The 20,719-nt window shown below is 40.0% G+C and overlaps 1 protein-coding gene across 11 annotated transcripts in view; it reads right to left on the bottom strand.

Moving 5' to 3' along the window:
- ntng1a (netrin g1a) overlaps window positions 1-20,719 on the bottom strand; it is a 127,014-nt gene that overhangs the window by 96,832 nt on the left and 9,463 nt on the right. For all 11 annotated transcript variants that reach the window (XM_014338153.2, XM_005936530.3, XM_042226604.1 and 8 more), the window contains exon 2: window positions 15,159-15,830. In XM_014338153.2, the coding sequence (XP_014193639.1) occupies window positions 15,159-15,410 (252 nt within the window). In that variant the 5' untranslated portion in view covers window positions 15,411-15,830. The remainder of the gene's footprint in view (window positions 1-15,158; window positions 15,831-20,719) is intronic.

Below are 20,719 nucleotides of genomic sequence, written 5' to 3'. Positions count from 1 at the left end.
TCAGTGCCACATGGCACCCGGATACACAGTGAGACGCAGCCACACACATCAACAAACACACAAACACACGTTGGCTTTTATGATCTATTCCCCCAAAGCACTTCCGCAGGTTCAAAAGCATTGCTAGCCATAAATCAGGAGCTTGAGCCAGGTTTTGCTTAGTTATATCATTAACATGAGGAGAAAAGCTGTAAATATGGATGTCTTGGTTTTTTGTTTCACCATCAGTTGTGCTTCTTCTTTGTGAGGATTATTTTGATACTTCCTCAACTTAATCATTATTTTATTTCTAGCTCAGACTTAAGACAATGAAGTACTATGATGGATTTAATTTCTCACGACAGCTGCTAAAATTTGGCAACAATAATGTTGCAGAAGAATTCTTGGGCAAAGCTCAAAATACAGGAACCCATACTCACGGCCAATCTTCCATACACTGCCTGATACCGATCCTGATTATAAATCAAATGTTTGCTGTTTAGGAAATTTGGCATCTAAAATCTAAAATGTAAGCAATATTCTCCTAAGGGTTAACGGCTATTAATACCTTGTCTCCAATAATCAAGCAAAAACTGCTTGTTCTTAAACTGGGTTGGGTTAGACTACTTAATGATGATAAAATACCAACAACAGAATGTAAAATCCTGTATGGTTATCATGTAATATTTGCTAGTTATTGATAAGCACAAAATCTGGTGGAATTACATGTATTTGCATGTATTTTTCCAGAAACCAAAAATACTGATAAAGTTTTTTTTAAAACTAAAAGATCACTACACTCTTTCAGTTTTTCATTATGGACCTGAATAGATGCACCACATTATCCACAAATTAATATAGTAGTTATAGTATTAGTAGTATATAGAAGAGAATTAAGTCACAACCACAAACCTCCAAATCGCATGGTGGCACCAGATCACAGGTACGGCCTGCAGAACATGCATGCCAGAGGGGCGAGTTAGGCTGCCCACCGTTTGGCAGTGCAAAATGTGAAAAAGTAATTATTATTACTAAATATAAAATATCTGGATACATTTTTATAATCATACAATGAAAGTTGTTTACTTATAAAAATGTTACATTTGCTGTTTGTCAAAATTGCAAGATATCTCATGCTGTTCATCATCTGGTTTGTAAACAGGTTAAATTAAATGCTACTTTTCACACAGTTTATTACACCATAGATTTACTGGTCCAGCCTGTCTGAGATCAATTTGAGCTGTACGTCTCCCATGAGCTATGAGTTTCACAACTCTGCACAACACAAGAAGTCAAAGGTTCACCAATATCACTTTCCTCTGCTGCAAACTATTGTGGTGCAGCTCTAACTCAAGGCAATCCATCAAGGCAAACTAAAGTCACACAGCATTTCTGCAAGTGCATATTTACTGTTCACAAACATAATATAATAATAAACGGTAAAACTATATCTCATTTTGTGAGGTAAAATAAGGTTATAAAGTTCTTATTGTGCTAAATACGAGTTTCAACAGCAACACTTTTACCTCTTGTAGTGGCTGAAACTCTTCATCAGGCAGACAGATTAGAGGTAGTGGCTGAATAGGTTCCAACCTCAATTGCACACCAGAGGGAGTATTTAGAGGAGTGTGTGGGGTGGGCGGGGGTACATTAGGGGAGCTAATTAGGATTATTAGCACGGACGTATTTTATTCAGCTGGGACTAAAACAAATTGCTCAGTCGTTGCAGAGCTAAATTGAAAATGACTTCAGAATTACTGACAGCCAAAGTGCATACTCAATTTTTAGAAAAAGAGGGGGGAAAAGCCACAGTGTGAGACACAATGTTGCTACACACCTGACATGGTGGGAATCGGTGACACTAGCGATGCCATGTGTTAGTCAAAGTGACTGTTATGAAGTCTAGTCAGCAGTTCTAACATGAAAAACAATGATCTTCCAATGAATAAAACATTTTGTGGGACTCCACTAGTGTCGCCCTTATTTAACTTAAACCGACCTCACAATTCATCCACCGTCTGAAATGAGCTGTTTAACTCCTCTCCCTTTCCAAGTCCAGTTTCTACTGACCGGTTTCCAGTTTTTAAGCTAAGCTAAGCTAATCTATGTAGAGCTGTGGAAGTTAAGCACACAGATATGGGAGGTTTCATTCTTATCTATCATGAAATGTAGAGTTTAATCAAAGTTGTCATTTGGCTCAAGCAGTTTATGAAGACATTGTTCAATTAAAATTCTCTAGCATCAGAAAAGGCAAATATGCATGTATGCTAACTCAGTGACGCTAGAGTTAGCATACAGTCAGCAATGCAGTAACATGAGAAGGAAAACAGATCTTGTAACTACATAGAAAAAAAATATTAATGTACTGAAAACTAATCTGTAATTGTCTACTTCTCAGTATCTTTTTACTCTCTAAAGTGACAATGGTGATGGCAAGCCAGAAAGCCAGCTAATAATACAGGTAGAAGAAAACCCTTGATGAAATCCAAGGGAATTCAGGCAAGGAGGGGTACTGCAGTCATATCAAACACCAATGCGCCCCGCCACTGTGTTTGCAGCTTGGCGTATCGCCCTTGTGTTTACGGTGGGGGAATAATCTGAAGCGGCGCTGACTGTCGTTGAAAGAGAGCCTTCAATGTGACAACAATGCGTGTCCCAGAGTAACAGTTAATGGCTGGCACCTCTAACTGAATCATTTCATTTAGAGCCTCTGATGTGCAGACAGAGGGGATGTAAAATGCATTTCCATGCCAAGCCACTCGATCGCTCACTATCCTTGTGAACATAATGAACAGATTACCGTTTGCACCCTTGTCACATCATGCCTCTGTGACAAGTGTCTGACACCTTGAGGGAGATGCTTTGAATGCATGTCCTCGCAATGCAGATGGCAAGGCCTGAAAAAAAAAAGTCAGGAAACTAGTTTGGTAGCCACAGGAAATAAAACAACTTGCTAATTAGAGGAGCAATGGACTGAGGCAGACGGTATTGCCTGAGTTTGAGATGGCTTGGGAGATGGATAGGGTGAAATACCAAGTGTCTATATCCCAGCACCCTTAGGCCAAAGTCCTAGAGACAGCGCAAGTCTACACCCAATTTACCACTTGCTCTCTCTGTCCTGACTCGGGTTAATAAAATGCTAACCATCTCAATATCCGTGACGACATTTTGCTAACTACATCCCCTCTAGTTAAATTCAGCCTCTCTTGTCCTTTTCTCTCCCACAGAAATATACTCCTGCCTGGGCTTAATCAGGAGGATTGCTTATTAAGGAAAAGCTCTCGGGTACTTCCTAAATTGGGGAGAGAACAGTCTCGCCAGTGCGATAACTGCAGATTTATGTCAGAATTAGGTGTAAATAGCTGCACTGGTTATTCCCCTTCTTTAATTAAGCAAGCACATTTTCCAGGTCTTTGTCTTGTGCACTGACCACTCCAGTTCCCTCTGCGGGGCAGATGCTAGCTTACAAAGCAACTCGGTCATGTGTAGGAGAGTGCACAGACAAGCCATTATAATGTGCTCCCAAAAGTTCAAATGGCTAAAAACTCCATGACAGCTCATATAGTTTCTTTTTTGGTATTTTTTATCATTCTTATATACCGGTATGTGCTTTTATGGGTCTGATAAGAGAGTTCATATCCCAGTCGTCACTTCATGTTTCTTACTTTGTTCTCTGTCGTGGTTTCGAACTAGTACTCCAGCCTGATTGAAACTACCAACGGGTAGTTATCCAAAATGATACATGGCGGTAACTGTCAAATTACTTTTCGGAGTCAGATCAAGCTGAGTGCACAAGAAAATAAGGTGAGTGGAATAACACTTTAAAAGACTGCCGACTCTGTACTTTGAAAACAATTCCATCCATTGCTGCTCATCTCTCTGAGTTCTATCTTTATGCTCCACTCTTAATATATGTTCCAACAACCTTTACACTTTCTCTTAGCTGCGACTGTGCTCACATCTGCCAGGGAGAAATACAACTGAGACGAGCACTGGAAAAATGCTCTTATGCAGTTCATGAGGGGGTACTCATCGTTCAGATTCCGCATTCAATTTCCATCACTGATAGTGTTGCTATTGATCTAGAGTTTGCCCTGTGCTCAGTGCGGGCCAGACATAACAGATTTTATGGTTTGGGATCTGTCACTCAATGTAATCCAGGGGTCTTTTTCAAAGCCTGTCCAGGGTGAAGTGCACCGACTCACATTTCCCTCGAACAAGGAGAATGACACTGTTGGCCTAAAAGCTGTCTGAGAAGAGAGAAATGTTTCATAGGGCGAGTCTAAACAAGCAAGTAGAACTTTGAAAGTGCATAAAATATATCCCCCTTCTTTTTTCTGAGTTAAACAATAACGAATTCTCTTTAATGCATTTTGACTAGATGATGTTATATCAGCCCCTTGTGTTAGCAGATGACTCGGCTTCAATATGCTTTACAACTCCTTATTGCATGTGTTTATACTACAGCTACACTTTGCATGGTTTCTATCCCCATCCATCCATCCATCCATCCATCCATCCATCCATCCATCCATCCATTTCCTTCTTGTATCATAAGGAAATTATTGAGAGTTAAGCTTTCAGAATGAATGAGTGACCTGTATTATTTCAGATGTGCATCTCTTATATTACATTTCCATTAAAATAAACCGTGACACCAAATACAGGACATTGCACCTCAATTTCATTTTTGTGTTAACACAGCGAGAAAACGTCAATCCCCATCTTTTCACCAGTCATTAGTCCAATTAGGAATGAAACAGTGTGGTTTACTAAGGTGTGGTGACAGTATGCCCTCCATCAACTCCATCCACCTCCAAATGACTCTGAGACAAGTCCTAATACACAGTAGTGCATTATAGAAAAGACATTACAAGCCAATAAAGGTTAAATAAACACCTACATAACTGAGGATATAACTTTTAGATTGTGCAACTAAACTACAATCAGTGTTGCTATGACGATCCTAATGGTGTTAGTGCAATGGTAGCATAGGAATTTGGCTGAGGGACAAAATTATGTTGCATATAGGTGGAAATTAATCATTTCTGACATGTTGCAGACATGTTGTGCTGCTTTTTTAAAACACATATCACTTTGCATTAGTATAGTATACAGCAGCATACATCCCAAAATAGATAGAAAAGCCTTCTGAAATAGTACAATGTGAACTGCAGTTCAAAATTTAGCAAAGTGTGTCTGTACGTACAGACACAAATAGAAGCAAAGTGGCACACACACATACACTAGTCACACAACACAAGGTATTCATTGTGCTGATAAGGGATGGGAGGCCCTGCTGCTTTGAAATGCTGAGTAGAGGAGGGAGAGCGTCTGCCACAACTGTAGGAACATCTGACCCCCCACGACGGGTAAAAATGAGGGATGGGATCACTGGGACTGCTCTATTCAGAACACACCCCCTTATCTGCTGCAATTAACATTAAACCCCCCCCCCGAACACAGCTAAATGAAAACATGAGTGCCTCAAAATATGAATGCTACCATATGCCATGCTCTGGGCTCTGTAAACTTCTCTCTATCGGCCTGTGCTCGTGAATGCCATTTGTTATTCAGGTCCCAAAGAGGGAAGGGGGATATTTAGAAAATCAGTGTTCAACCAAGTGAGCTCCGAGGGGAAAGCCACACTAGAGGGTCAAAGAGTCATTTAAAGTCAACGGATCTCTGCAGAAGCCAACCACTGTATCTCCATATATATTCTCCAACCCCTCGCGCACAAAGGAGGAGGAAGAACAGGGACGGCTATAGGACAGGAGGGGGTGTGTGGGTGTTCCAGACCATAATTTTCCTCAACTGATGAACTGTGAAATGCAACAAAAGCCCCCATTACCACAAGAGGGATTTTGAGTCCATGGAGCTATAGGAGAGAAAAGAGGGTTAAAAAAATGCCTTTGTTAAATAAAATACACGGAGAAAGAAAAGAAAAACGTTCCCGTGTAGCAGAAATCAGACTGTGAGGGCCAACATGGTTGGTATATATTATTTGTGAGGTCTCCGGTCCCTAGAGTATGGTGACCACTTAACTGTGAGAAAACGTGATATTTCTGGGTGACTTGTAGTCAATAGCAAGAACTTTTAAAGATATTCAGAGGCTAAATCTGAGCTATGAGAGATCATCCCTTCCTTGACTTATATTCAATAGCAATTTTCTCGGAATATATCATTTCAGTATCTGGAAACCAAAGCTGAATGAGAGGGAAATATAATGTTTTTGCTTCCCGGGATGAAACGTTAGCCCTTTTCCTATTGACTTTGTTTTATACATGTAAGAGAATATGTTCTGATTTGCTCTTTCACAGTCCAACATGTGAGTTCACATTTAAACACAATAATGATCCTTCAGCTTCTCCGAGGTTCCTCGCCATAGTTTATGGTGAAGGAGGAAATGTTCTGCTTCAAATTTAAAATAAAAAAATCTACAGAAAACCCTGTGGGAGGCTGGAGCCGAGGGGGCCCCCCGTCATCCTGTGATGGCAGTGTAAATGGTGAAGCAACACCGAACGCCTTGATGGAGCCCAGATTTACAAGTCATACACTCACACAGCACAACATCACAGAGCAACACCTGATGTTTTCTGCATACCAACTTTTCGCTAACTTCACTTTGCCAAACTTTTTTCCCCCCTCTCTGGGAGTAAACATTTCCTCCTCTTCACACTTTCAAAAAATCTTCCCATTTCATTCATGTACAACCAAAAGAAACAAAAACAAAAATAAACAATGACACATTGTAATGATAGGAGGTGGTGTAATATGCCATTGCTCACATTGATCACTAAACCACACCCCCTCAAGTGTTGCTACATCTGCAAAGTTTTCCATGTTCCCATGACACATGCTCAGTTTGTAATAATATTTGCAGCTCTGCTACTTAAAATTCTTGGTAAACAAAACAAAGTTTTTCATTTATTGCGGGTGGCCGTTGTTATGCCTGCTGAAAGTAAAAATATTTTCCGCATACCATGAGGTGGTTTACAACGCAGTATCCAGCGGACTCATTAAAAGGAAAAAAAAATCATTATTTTCTGTCACATGAATTATTCTGCAGTAGTAGACGCTCATAGTAAACATCGCAAAAGTTTTTGAGTAATGAGTGTGTGCACGTGCAATCCAAACGCTCTGGCTTCTGTTTGCTCTAAACACTCAGTTTCAGATAGCTTTTTTTTATATTCTTGGCTTTGATGATGTCAACAAGAGCAGATCTCCCTATTATGGTCATGTCATGCTCACAGCTCTGGCTGTGAGCTCAGGAGCCTTGCCCACCTGCTGTTCCCACCTTCTGTTCATTAGAGGCAGCCAATCAGAAAAATGTGGGCTTAGAGGGAGGAGGAAGAAGCTTATTTTAGATGGAGGATGAACTGAGCAGCTGCACTGAGGGCCAGGATTATTTTCAAGTGTGAATCATGCAAAGCTCCTCTAGCAGAGCTCCAGATCAAAAATATGTTAGTAGAAATGAGGATAATAGGTCCCATTTAATATTTCCAAGTGAATGACTGTGAAACAATTTGATAGTCTGATCAAAGACTGTATCCATAATCAAACCTGGTGCACCTTCCATTGTGTTTTAGTGTCTGCTAGAAAGTACATGAAAATATTCACAATGAAAGAATATATAATAACTATAATAACTTAAAACTAGGTTTGAAAACTCCAAAGATGTTTTTCCATAGCAACTCTGAATTTCTGCTATCAACAGCATCTCCCATTTCAAACATGTCAACTCAGTTTGCAGAACGGCTGGAAATGCACCTCTTCAGGGAATTACAGCATAATAAAATCAACGCTAATCCAATTGATTTGGAAATATTACAGAAGGTACTGTTTGTGTTGTATGTGCAGTTTCACTTGGCAACAAACTCAAACAAATGCATAACACAACAAAGTAAGTGAATTTAGGCTCTGTATCCAGTGTGAATACAAGGTTCGCACTGCGGTTAACTGGTTACATCAGAAAATTAGCTGTTCTTATTCTTTTGCTAGCCTGCTGTTTCCTGACTCTAGTAATTGCTACTTACATGAGAGGAAACACACTTTGCTGTTGTGTCTTTGTGTCTGGATCCTTGATCATAGCACAAAGATGATGTGGCAACCATACACTCAAAACTCTACGAATTCATATCAGAAACTGAAATTTAAAACAAAAGTACTGCTATACAAGGCTGAGCCACAACATGCCCATAACAGGAAGTGGGATTTTCTGCCAACACCTGTTTAATGGACTTCTCTTGAGCCTGGTCTGGGCTGGCTGACAAGCCCATGTTCATATTGGTGCTCGAAGGCTCGGGAGAAGGAGCGCTTGGAAATAAGAAAATGATAAAAATTCAGCCGGTGCCCGACGCTCATGCAAAGTTTATAGCACAGGATGTGTCGGACAGAATATGATGAGATCCTCCCCTCACTGCGGTATCTGTAACCTTCACACTGGTCAGCTACAGTGTGGGTGTCTAACAGTTATCTGCTGTCTTAGACAATATTAGATCTATTCTCGCCGTGCCGGCAGTTGAATTCATCAAGCTACAAAATTAAAGATTGAAAGGTTCATATTTGGAGAACACGGGGGAAAAGTGTGCAGGCTGTAGGTTTCAACTCATTAAATATGAATGTTAACACTACATGACTGACATTATAGAAACCCATCTGTTAGTCTGTATAATAACTAAACAGTTCTGTTTACTTAATATCACCCTTTGTAAATAAGGAAGCAGCCAAAAGCAGCTTCTTCATTAGTAAGTCCAATTTGTATTTTTCATTATTTATTTATTTATTTTTTAATTATTGTTGCCAGAGAGTCTGGACCGTGCACCGATTTTGCACTCTGGTCACAGTGGCGGCTCAAATCCTTAAAAAAGGAAAACAAAATAATTTTCTCACAAAAATAAAATACAGTAAAATTTAAAAAGTCCTGATTTCTCTGCATACTTGGAGAAATTAGCAATTTTGTCTTTTTTTATGCTCAGACAATGTGAAATCACACAAAGCAGAGATGCTGACCGTCCAAAAGCCTTAAGAAGGGAACAAAAAGTAGGGAACTAAACAAATAAATGTATTTAACACAGTAGTAGCTTGATGGTTTATTTGAGTTATTCTGGGTTTGACAGTTTCAATATACAATGTATGAAATTATATATTCAAATAAATATGTGTTTTGTTAAACACATGTATGCCAAAGAGTAATCAAGCTGTGTCATTAAAGTTACAGTGTTAAACAGCAGCCCGGTGTTGTTAAAACCAGTGTGCATGACATTATGTTGCTGATAGAATAATTCAGTTTTTTTTTAATAATTAATGACCTCATGTTATGAGTGTAAAATATTTTTATAGTAACTTTTGGAAGCCTGGCCCACTTGTTATGGAGGATATATATCGAGTACATACTTACATACATAAGTATTACTTTACCTACTGATTATATAGAGAATTTCATCTATTTTTTTAGTTGCAGATAAAACAAAAAACTAAATTGAAAAAATCTGGTGATTTTCAGTTTACAATGCATCAGTTCATCATATTTCATTAAAGCAATAAATCTAAGCATCAAAATTGATGCAAATGGACTAATTAAAGCACAGTGTATTTAGCAGGCATGTCTGTGGGAATGTGGCTTCAGCTTGTAGCTTGTTGAAACAATAAAGTAAATTTTATGGCTCTTATGTGATGAAAACCGCTCTGCCCATAAAGGAGAGTGTTTGAAGTGTGTCACGTTAAGAAAAAAAATGAATACGCACTATACTGAGTACAACCTTCGCCTCAACTTGTTTGCTGAGGGTTGATTAGGCTAATTAAATCACAGAAAAGAGACAGAATTCCCTTGAGCGCAGATTAAAATCAGCTGTGAAAAATTCTGCTTAAACATCGCCTGCTGGGTAATTATACAAAAATAATAACTCAGGCTTTGTTTGCCACTCCAGATAGCTATCAGTAATCAAACAATGAAACAAAAAGCTATGCTGAAAGAATCTGTGGATTATCCACAGATTTTTTTTTACTCCTATTAGCTTGTTTTGGCAAAAAATTCAAAAAAATGCAATAAATGTTTGCCCTGTTTGGCAAAGATGAAAGACAATACATAAAGTGGATCACACTGATTTAGTCCTCCAATGTTAAACAGTTCTACTGAATGGAAAATGTTTTTTATTGGTGTTTAATTGTAACAATGTTCCTGATATCTGACCTTTTTTATACCAATCAGCGCATCTGAAATTCCATCTTTGTGCTTGTTTTTGCAATCTCACCTCACAAAAAAATCCAATATAAAACTGTTTATGAGACAGACACAGACAACACTGTAGCCCTGTGAAAAAGCAGCTGTCTCTTTTCTCTTGATATCATCCTCCTCTAACCCTTGCATTGAGCGTTGCAGTATGAAATGAGACATATTGCTGCTGACAGCGCACTCGTTTTCTCAAGGAAATGTCAACGTGGAGCCCGTTGGCGGAGTGGGATGGTTGAGGCATGGGAGAGTTAAAACGCTTTGGCTGTCTCAAACCTTTAATCGGGATCAGCTTAGGAAGAGGGGAGATTTGTATACCTCTGAGTAAATCTATGGGGGCTCACAACAACCTTGCCTCCCATTCACTGGTTAACACATCTAGAAAACCTCATCTAAAAGGATGACCAAGATGCAACATCGAATAGCAGGTTATAATGGGAAAAAAAGAGTCGTTGTTACAGAAAAATGAAAAAAGATTAAAAAAAACATCAATCCTGGCAAGGTTCAAGGAAAACATCTTAAATCTGTAGTAAAATCAAGCAAGAGATGCACGGTTCATCTCAGCCAGAGGTTAACTGGAATGTACCATCTTGTCTGGTAAGCACAGGGGTGCAGGTGCTCACAGTCTGCACACTGAAAAATAAAAAGGAACACTATGTCTGTGTTAGGGAGTAACATACCTTAATGACCAAATAATGGAACTATTACCAGTGAAAAAACACTTTAGTAAATTAAAGTTGCAAATGAAAATGTTGACAATTACAAACAAGGCTACATCTAGATATTATTTTCTGTATAAAGACGTTATGTAGTATATAACTCATATTATATTTCTCATGTTGTTGCTTCCTTCTCTACTTGTGCATTCCAAAGCCTTCCTAGTACTGGCTATAAGCACAAACAAATACTCCTAAGCAGCTTTTGTTCAAGATAACAAATCAATAAGTATAAAAGCACCAACTACTGACCAATCAATTCTCTTGGAAATTGGCAGCGCCATTTGTAGAAGATGTTGCAACGCTCGGTGTTCGGATCATGAGGGTCTCTTAGGAGGGCAAGAGTGTTCAGAGAAGGTCTAAACCCTCTGGCTTTCCCTGATGAGCATCAATAAGAGAGCTATAGATTCTCAGCAGAGGGAATTGCCTTTTCATTGTTCTGTAGGTCTTTGTATAGCAATATAATCCTACAACAGAGACTGATTAAAGTACTAGTAAAGTCTTGTATTTTATGTCCTTGAGAGTAAGCCTACTAACCGGGTTGAATTATGTGTTTATATATGCTCTTTTTTTTACTGGGATTTAAACATGTACACAATAAGTCAAACTTTGATTAAAAAAAATAAATATATATCTTGCATATTTGCAGCTTAAGGGGGAAAAAATAAAATACGACATGCTATAAAAAGCTTGATATGGGTATGTTTGCAGGCTTAGAAATGGCAATGGTTAACAAAGTTCACATTTTAAAGCCTATATCAGTTTCTAATGAATTATCCAAATTAGTTACAACGCCATGTGTGGTATACTGTCCTCTGACACAGCATTACAGTCCTTTGATTGAGGCTGAAATGGGGTAAAAAGGCACACACTGCACCACCTCCTAACAATCCCCATAGCTTCCTCATTTAGATGTGATTGGCTATGAAATGTACTGGCCTGCAGGACTCAGGTTTCAGCATTCATCAGCACTTCCTGGTTGTAAATTGATGGCACAGAGAGAAGCATCCAGTACTTGCACGGGAATGCAGAAGGACATCAATGCATGCAAGAGCATGGTTTCCAAACACGGTTTAATTTATATATCCACACCTACTGAGTAGACTCATTTATGTTTAATGCCACGTGCATCAAAGAAGAACAAAACTGTGCGTTACGCTGAACGATCATTTTATAGCCCAAAAAGCTCTGCGGTGAGGTAAATGAAACGCTGATAATTCCCTTGAGTGCTCTTGACTGTGATGCGGCGGCTAGACATAGAGGAAACGCAGCTACTTCTCGGTTTAATCAACCTGTACTGGGAAACAAAGACGTGTCTAAATGCAACATAATTACTTCCATTGGTTTTATAAATATGCAGCTTTTTTATGTTTTTAAGGTTTTCCAAATACACAATCATCAAAGTTAATTGTTTTGCACAAGAACTGGCTTTTTTGGAGATTGCACATTAATTTTGTATGAGCTCAAAGATGCCCTCGTGAACGCTGCACAAACCCGACCATCAGGCTGAGGCTGTGGGAGCCGTCCAGGCTTTTAAAGGCCAGTCTGAGTCTAACTGGAGGGGACCGTGAAAACTCATATGATGGCAGATTCATGTGCCGGAGTTCAGTGAATGCCAGCTTATTGCTAAGGAAAAGGTCACTGGGCTAGAAGGAGAATTAAAAAGTCTTTACTGGGGAGGGTGGTGTGTGTGATGTTGTCTTCCCTTATCTGTGACCCTGGGATGAAGGCCGCAACCCGAGATAACCACGCTCATATAAGCAGCACGCCCTCAAGCTACTGCATCTCTTTCCGTCTCGGTCTCCTCTCGTCAGGCTTCGGTGTCTGTTACCTTCAGCACTCCAGGAAGCAGACACAACGCTTTAAAATACACCCGCCTCTACGAGCGCAAAATCAATTACCAGAGAGATGGAATTCTCCGATAATGCAGCATAATGATAATTGCCCTGGATCTGCCGTGATTTGACTTATGATACAAACCACTATTGGCATTGTAGCAGCGTATTGGCAGCCAGAGTAGCTGAAATATCAATGATAATTGTTCCAATGTTGATTCGGAGCCACGTTACTGCCTGGGGTAAACATAAACCAATTGCACAGAATTGGACTCCATGGTAAGCAGCAGGGGTCATATTTCATTGATGTTTGTGTGATTTGCGATCAGCACAGTGCAGCAAGAGAGAGGAAATGGTTATGTGGGAGCTAACCGCTGCCTGTTTAATTGAAGCACTCCTATCACATCGACTGCCGGAGACACGAGGGCGACAGCGCGGCACAAACTCGCGCTAATTCAATAAGCAATAATCAAACTGTTGTTAAGAGGCTGGCATTAATAATCACAAACTCCCTCTCAGTGAGTCTAGAAATAGAACATAGATCAAAAATGGATGGCTGCTCGTCCAGGATTCAGCCAGTTTATCCACAACATAGCCGCGGCAGGCCGCACAGATACTACGACGCGCTTCAGACTCAGATGTGGATCGCTCGGAGGTCAGGGAGTCACCCGGAGGGGAAAGAAAAGCAGAGGGTGGCTGCATTTTGACAATGACCTCGCAGATATGGAATCCCATGCCCTCTAACTCACTTTGCCTTCAACCAACCTTGGAGTCAGCCAATCACAGGAGTCAGCATTTTTCAAAAGTGCCTCAGAGATGTCGGGCTGAATAATGTGTCCTATGAATAAAACACATTAGCTACAAAACATGCTGAATTATTCACATTTCAGAGCCTCCTTGCCTCCCTACACTCGAGATATTAGTTCTTCAGTCATCATATGCTTCGCACACGGTCCTCGGAGTCTCTGTCTCCCTCACGTTCACTCCTTCTCACTTCTCCGTTGATCATTCTCACTGCCTTTGTCATCTGTGTTTTGTTAATCCCTCTCTGTTTCTCTGTCTCTCCCCTCAGCTGACGTTCTGCTGATGGCGAGTGTCTATTTATACTCCCAAAGTTACTACTTTTCCTGGAACATCTCACTATTTATCTAAAGAGCTCTTGAAGCCGTTGAGGAGTACATTTGTTCTGAGAGAATCTTTGATGATTTGGTAACACACGGTGGCCCAAAATGGATTCATCATTCAGCGCTAATCTGAGGCGACCAGCTGTGAGCTTCAGAGCTAAAAGGACCTGAAATAAGGAGGAGGGTGTTTTGCTAATTAAATACTTGACCTAATATGCATCTTTTGCTCATTTCACTTTCAGCTCCATCAGGAATTTGTAATTTTCATGATTGCGATATAATTTGCAGAATCAACACCATCGCTGACACTTGAAAGGGTAAACCAATCAACCAGTCGCTGCTTTGAATTTTGCTTTTTTAAATCAGTCTGATCCCGCAAAACATCCCCATCATTTGCTGGGTAGTTCCTTGTTGAATTTGTTGTGATATTAAATGCTCGTTGGATAATTTTCTAAAATGTGTTTAATTATTTTATTTATTCCGACTCCACTTTAAAGTGTTTTTTGATCATAAAACTGAAAATAAATACAGTAAGAAATCCTGCTGATGCGTACAGTTTGGCCCTGCAGGTCACAGCATTAAAATGTTTATATATGAGAAAACATTTTCCTCACAGAAGAACATCTAACATCTTTTTTCAGAGCTTCCCAAAAAAATAACAAAAGAATAATAAGGAATGCTGTGTGACTGATTAATATGTCTGAACACTGCATGGGTAAAAACCTTGTGCATATACCATCATGCACCACACTGTTATATTTTTAGTCCACCTGTGCACTATTTCACCCACCCAGAAACTGTTTGAATTTTTAAGCCACTCACTCATCCACAAACATGGGTGCAACAGCAAAGCTGTGCTGGGACGTCTCTTTACTCTGAAAGCAGAACGACTGAGGAAGCTGTATTTCTATATGAGGCTTTTGTGTGTGCAGAGAAAGAGGTGAGCGCTTGTGTTTTCATTGAAAAGTCACATTATACTGTGTTTTCTGCCGTGTCAACAGCACATCAGACAGTGTTTGCAGTGCACACCAAGAAGCAGCTCTCTAAACAGCAGAACATGACGTCAATGGGCACAAGCCTCTAATTCTTCAGCCACAGTAAGGTATCTGAGTCACACAGGCTTTTGAAAGTGTCTGTCATGGCTGTGGGGTTGAACAAGCCGAGAAGCAACTTGATACACAGGAACAGATAAGAAAGACGCCTTAGGTTGTCTTTTTTTCCCTACTAGGTGTACAACTTAAAAAAAAAAAGTTTCACTTTTCAGCGTACTCACCAGGGCACAGTACGTCTCTGGAGGGTCTCCACAAGTGATGTTGGGAGGATCTAGAGTCACCTTTAGGTACTGGGTCATATCTGCTGCCTCGGGTTGGCAGGCCATGTAGTCCCAGGTTAAGCCTTCATCTGAATAAACCTGGGACTTGCACACATCGTAATGTCCCCATGCTGCAGCGGGGTAGTGCTGCATGGCTGCCTGGCAAACACCAGTCCACAGTGCCTGCAGCGTCAGCGCAAAGTGGAAACGCATGACTGGCCCTTTCTCAGCTCCTTGTTAAGGAGCCGTATCTCCTTCTGAAGGGTGTACAAACAAGGGATCGCTCTTCGACTTCCACTTACTAAACTTCACTCAAGAAGAGTGAGGAGGCATGCCAAACTCCCTTTCGGTGGAGCACGGGTTGCTTTACAAGTGTTTTTCAGTACAATTTCTGTCTCTTTCAGGTTTTCGAGGGGCGGTGGATGATTTGAGGGATGGTGAGGCTACCAGCCCATTGAGAAGATAAGACAGGACCGAGGGAGGGAGGAGGATGGTGGAGGAGAGAAGGAAGAGGAAGAGGGGGGAGGCAAGACGGAGATAGCCCTCTGACACGCTGATAGGAAGATGAGTGACGGGTCTCCTCAGCTTGCCTGGCTGTCAATCATGGTACTCGTCCTGCGTGACGATCTGGCACTGCAGAGAAACAGGAGAAGGAGAAGAAGAGGCGGGGTGAATATACCTCACTTATGGGAATAGAATTTGACAGTGAGAGAACATTAGCTGGGGCCACGTCATGAGTAAAAGGTGTACGTGTGAAAAGAAAGTTGGATGGGTGCGAGAAAAGGGTGCCGTGCTGGTGTTGGTTGTCGATCAAAACACAGAAAATCAGTAAGCGAGGCCATTGGGGTAAACTGGATCCTGCTGCTTTCACGCCAAACCCTCATCACACTCAGCGGTATTAAGCCTACAGTGTTACAGCTTTCCCACAACCACACTCACCTTACACCTCAGTCAACTCAAACACCATACAATGCATGGGAAAAAAGGACAAATAGCATGCAGAACATAACGAAATTTCATGTGTTGTTCATTCATGGAAACCATTCACCTCAGTGCTGCTTTAATCATAAATACTGGACAGTACTCTAAATGGCTGCTTAATGGTTTAAGCTAAATGCAAATTTCAGCTTCTCTTTTTGGTTAGCGCCACTTTGTATCAGTGCTTTATGGGATAATACAGCAAAAAATCAAGTTACAGCAGGGAAAATGTGCAAAAACCTCACATCTATAAAACACAGACATGCTTGTGCACTTTTGTATTGGTGCATATACATGTGCAAACACACCAAAGTTCATATGAAAACAAAAATACCAATAAGTACCAATCGGTTCAGTGTATTGATGCTAAATTTGATCTTACAGATAAAACATTTTGTCCGAGGTATCAAGGACTTGTACTGTGTCAGCTGCACAGGGGGATGGAAAAAATGATATTGTACAGTTGAAATCAATTGTGTAGTGAAAAACCCTGAAGTAGTTCAAAAATAAAAGTTGGCAACATCGGGAGTATTATGATACTTTAACAGCTATCATGAGCACTGGAGTCGATGATCCAACAGGGAGTCATGGGAGGCTTTTATGTCCGTGTTGTCATTAATAATATATAAATATTGTTTTTTTCCAGTTCAAGTTTAAGTTCTTGATTAAATGTACTCAAACAGAGATTGATTGATTTTTTTTTTCACTTGCAGGCAATGGTAAGACACATTTTGACTGCCTGATAAAGCTGATGTAACATTTGTAGAAACTGTGAAGGGTGTGAAGGACACAGAGAATAAAGAGGTAATATTATTTATTATCTACCTGATTAATGAAAATCCATTAAAGAAAAAACAAAGAGCCCCATCAAATGCTCCATTAAATGCTCCACTATCTTCACCTGGGAGAGCTCTCCTAGTTGTTACAATCGAGCATAGCATCCGGGGGTCCATAAAAAGCTAGCTCGTCCGGCCCACCATCCATCACTATTCAAAGGTTAGTGTAATGTGTGAAGTACGTGGGAACATTTTCTTGACAATAGCTGGCTGCACTGCACAAATGAATGAGAATCAGAAATCCACTGAAAAAAGGTAAAAGTGACCTTGACCTTGAGCACAATTTGGATGAAGACCCATTGTGTGTAACTTTGATTAAATTCTGATTGGACCAGCAATTCTTTCAAATTATGGAGAGATGGGCAGACGACAGACATCTCACCACCCTGTAAGCTCATCTGACTGATGCAGCTGAGTTAGTGGTAAAACGGTAAGCTTTCTAGCTAGTGCTAAGTCTAAGTATACTACTGTATATGTAAGAATTCTGGGTAATTTGTACGCAGAACATTGCACTCTCTGTTACTACGTTTTCTGTTTGTGGAAGTTTGTTAGCAGATATACCAACTTGTGATCGATCGTTAGAAGCCACCGCAATACAAAAACACTATAGGAAGTTAAAATGTTCTCAGTAAAGATGCAGCCCCTGTGTGTGTGATCAGCAAAGACCTTCAGTGTCTTCCAATAATACCAAACGTCCTATGGCAAGAAGAAAGAGACAAAACTGTTTTCAACATTACAGGTTAGTAATTAATGATGGATGGATAATGAGTCATGGAGCTCCAAAATACTGTATTCATGACATATCACACTTAATCAAGACAACATCCTCAGTCAGGTAGTAGAGGCTTTGACCCAGAAACAGGGTCGCTAAATCTTTATGTAACAAGTGCACAGATGAAAAGATGAGATGAAGAGATACTCATGAGATTTGTGAGAATGAATCAAAGCAGTGAAATCAAGACAATGAGCGGAAAGACAGTGAAATACTCATGTGTACTCCAAATTCCTTTCTATGGGTTTGTCTATGCAACCAGAATATTACAAATAAAAGTAACAGTTATCTGATCCATACTGATATAAACCAAGTGATATAAACCAAGTGATTAAAGCTGCCTTAAATGAAGGACGGAGTGAACCGTACTCCACAAAAATGAAGTGGCCACTTTTGAGATTGTCCCACATTTCAGCATTACTAGTTCATGACTGTTCACAAGTTTTAAAGGAGTCTCGCAGATGGTGGATTGTCCATTGCAGGAGCCACAGTCCTATATCACATACAGTGATTTACTTCATAGCGTCTATAGGATCCATTTATAACTGCCAACCATTGTGGGCTATGGCCTCGTTTTTTCTTCTGTCTTCAGCCTTCTCTTATTTATTTTTTTCCACATACGCTTTTTATTCCCCTTTTTGTGAATTTAGGTTTCTTTTTTACTTATTTAAAACATCTTTGAAGTAAAGATGTCTCCGACCCACATTTATCTTTATATTTTAAGAAGCAAGCCAGATGACCAAGGTCGTAGGTTATGTGAACATTTCCTGCTTCCTGCCTTCAAGCAGCAGCCCAGCTGAGAGTGATTGATGGAGAGCAGACTTGCAGACTTGGAGACTCCTTCTCCTTCTCTGGTCTCTGTTGTGCTGCTTTTTCGCAGTATGTGTGCAGCAACAAAACACAGTTTGTAGTCATGCCTGATCACTTTCACCTAACAGACACTAAATTAGGTCTAAGCGATCTCTGATGTTCACTGATGGTGTAGTATTGTTTTAATTGCTAACTTTAATTGCAATTAATGATTAGATTAGATTAGATTAGATTAGATTAACACAGCCATGTTTAATAAACCCTAAGGGCAATACTATGGGTAAAATTGGATCATGTTATCATACTACAGACACACACACACACATACATATAGATACACATATATATTTATTTATTTATTTAAGGAGAAGTTGAATAAAAACTAAAGCTCAGAATTATCAAAATGTGCTAAGAAGCAGCTGAGCACAAGCTGTGACAGGATTATAAAAGGAAGTGTAGTGTGAGAGTGTGAGAAAGTCAGTATGTGGAAAGAAATAATACACTTGTATAGAAGCTGAAGTCACATTTAATGGTCTACCTGAAGCCTAAAGATGTGTTCAAATGAGTAGATGAGCATAAGCATAATAGAGACGGAGATGAATGCCCAGATGAAGGGAGTCCACTAAGGACAATGTAAAGACATATTTAGTTCTATTTCACATGCAAATGTAGCAATAAGGCTATTTTTATTTGCCTCTTAAAATGTAAATTGGACGCATTGTACCAAAGTAGGGTAGATATGTGATGCTTCTGTGTTTCACACTGTGGCATTTGGAGTCATTTCAATCCGACTGAATGTAAATCATAATTTTTAGAAACAGTCAAGGTCAGGGGCAAAGACTCAGTAGCATATAAATACACTGTGCAAAGCAGCAGAGGCACACAAAGTGGGAAAACATCCATTAATAATGTTGGAAGCCAGATGATATAAGCAGAAATGCAAGGTACCTAAAAACAGGGCAAGATAAGAAGAAAAAAATAACTCCAATTGATCACTAAAGCACATATCCCGAGCTTTAGCATTCTTTTTAAAAAAAAAATCCATTCAAGAATCCAAGAATTAGTGGAAAGAATTTAATTTTGCAGGTAAAATAAGCGAGAAATACAATGTGAAATATAGAGTAAAGTATTGCAGGTCAGTGGGCAGAGGAGGGAGGAAGAGATTTGGGGGCGGGGGGGGCAGAACTGAAGCACCTTAAATGTAAAATGTAAGAATGTCAATGGGGGAGATGTCAGCAGGTGAGGAAGCAGCCAATTATCCAGACGAACTCTTGGCACAGAGCTCCCTGTTCCCATTAAGAGACATAATATTACCGTGTTAAGAAGGAGACTAAAGAGATGGCTGGAAAGTGTCCGTGTGTGTAATAGCGTGTGTGTAATAGCATGTGTGTAATAGCGTGTGCGCACGCCTCACGTGCAACCTCTGGATAAAAAGTGGTTCGAGTCATGGGTAATGAGACAACAAGCACGGGCGAGGGCTTCGATAACAAGCAATAGAGATCACAAAAGCTGGGTCATTATTACTCCACTAGCCTGGACACAGCAGCCCCTTCCTCTCATTACTCCCTGCTTATAACCCTCTGTCGCTCCAAGCAGACGAGGTGAGAGCGAGAAAAGGAGAGCAGATGGAAGAAGTGTGGATGTGCATCTTAAGTGAGAAAATGGTTTATTTTAGGGCAGGCTGCTTCCTCCAACCATCGATCAAGGTCTAAGGACATCAGAGGAGGTGCGCTCGGAGGAAGCCTGAAAATTCTTCCACGTATAGGAATATATACTGCATCGTATGCACACGGCAAGTAACAGTGGGAGGTCGCTGAATATGAGAGAGGAGCGGATGTAGAAAAAAAAAAAGTATTATTTTAAAACTCTTTAAAAAATAGCTTTTCTCTTTCAACAGAACTGCATATTGCTCAATCGCCTAGTCATTCAGAAATATGGGATTTAAAACTACTTTTTAAAAATGTTATTACACTGATGTATTAAGTTGTAATGTACGTTAAAAAAACAATCAAGTCATTAGAAAAACTTTAAATACGTCACAAGACCTGTCCCAGTTGATGAAAAAATATATTCAGTATGATAAAGAAAAGCCCCACAGCATTTCTTCTGTTAGACGTGGAAACACA

The sequence above is a fragment of the Haplochromis burtoni genome, unplaced genomic scaffold (genome assembly GCF_018398535.1).
Source record: "Haplochromis burtoni strain Fernald_Lab_line unplaced genomic scaffold, NCSU_Asbu1 Contig_220, whole genome shotgun sequence".
Classification (NCBI taxonomy): Eukaryota; Metazoa; Chordata; class Actinopteri; order Cichliformes; family Cichlidae; genus Haplochromis; species Haplochromis burtoni.
The sequence above is the reverse complement of the archived record's forward strand: the minus strand, read 5'-3'. Positions and strand labels throughout refer to the sequence as shown.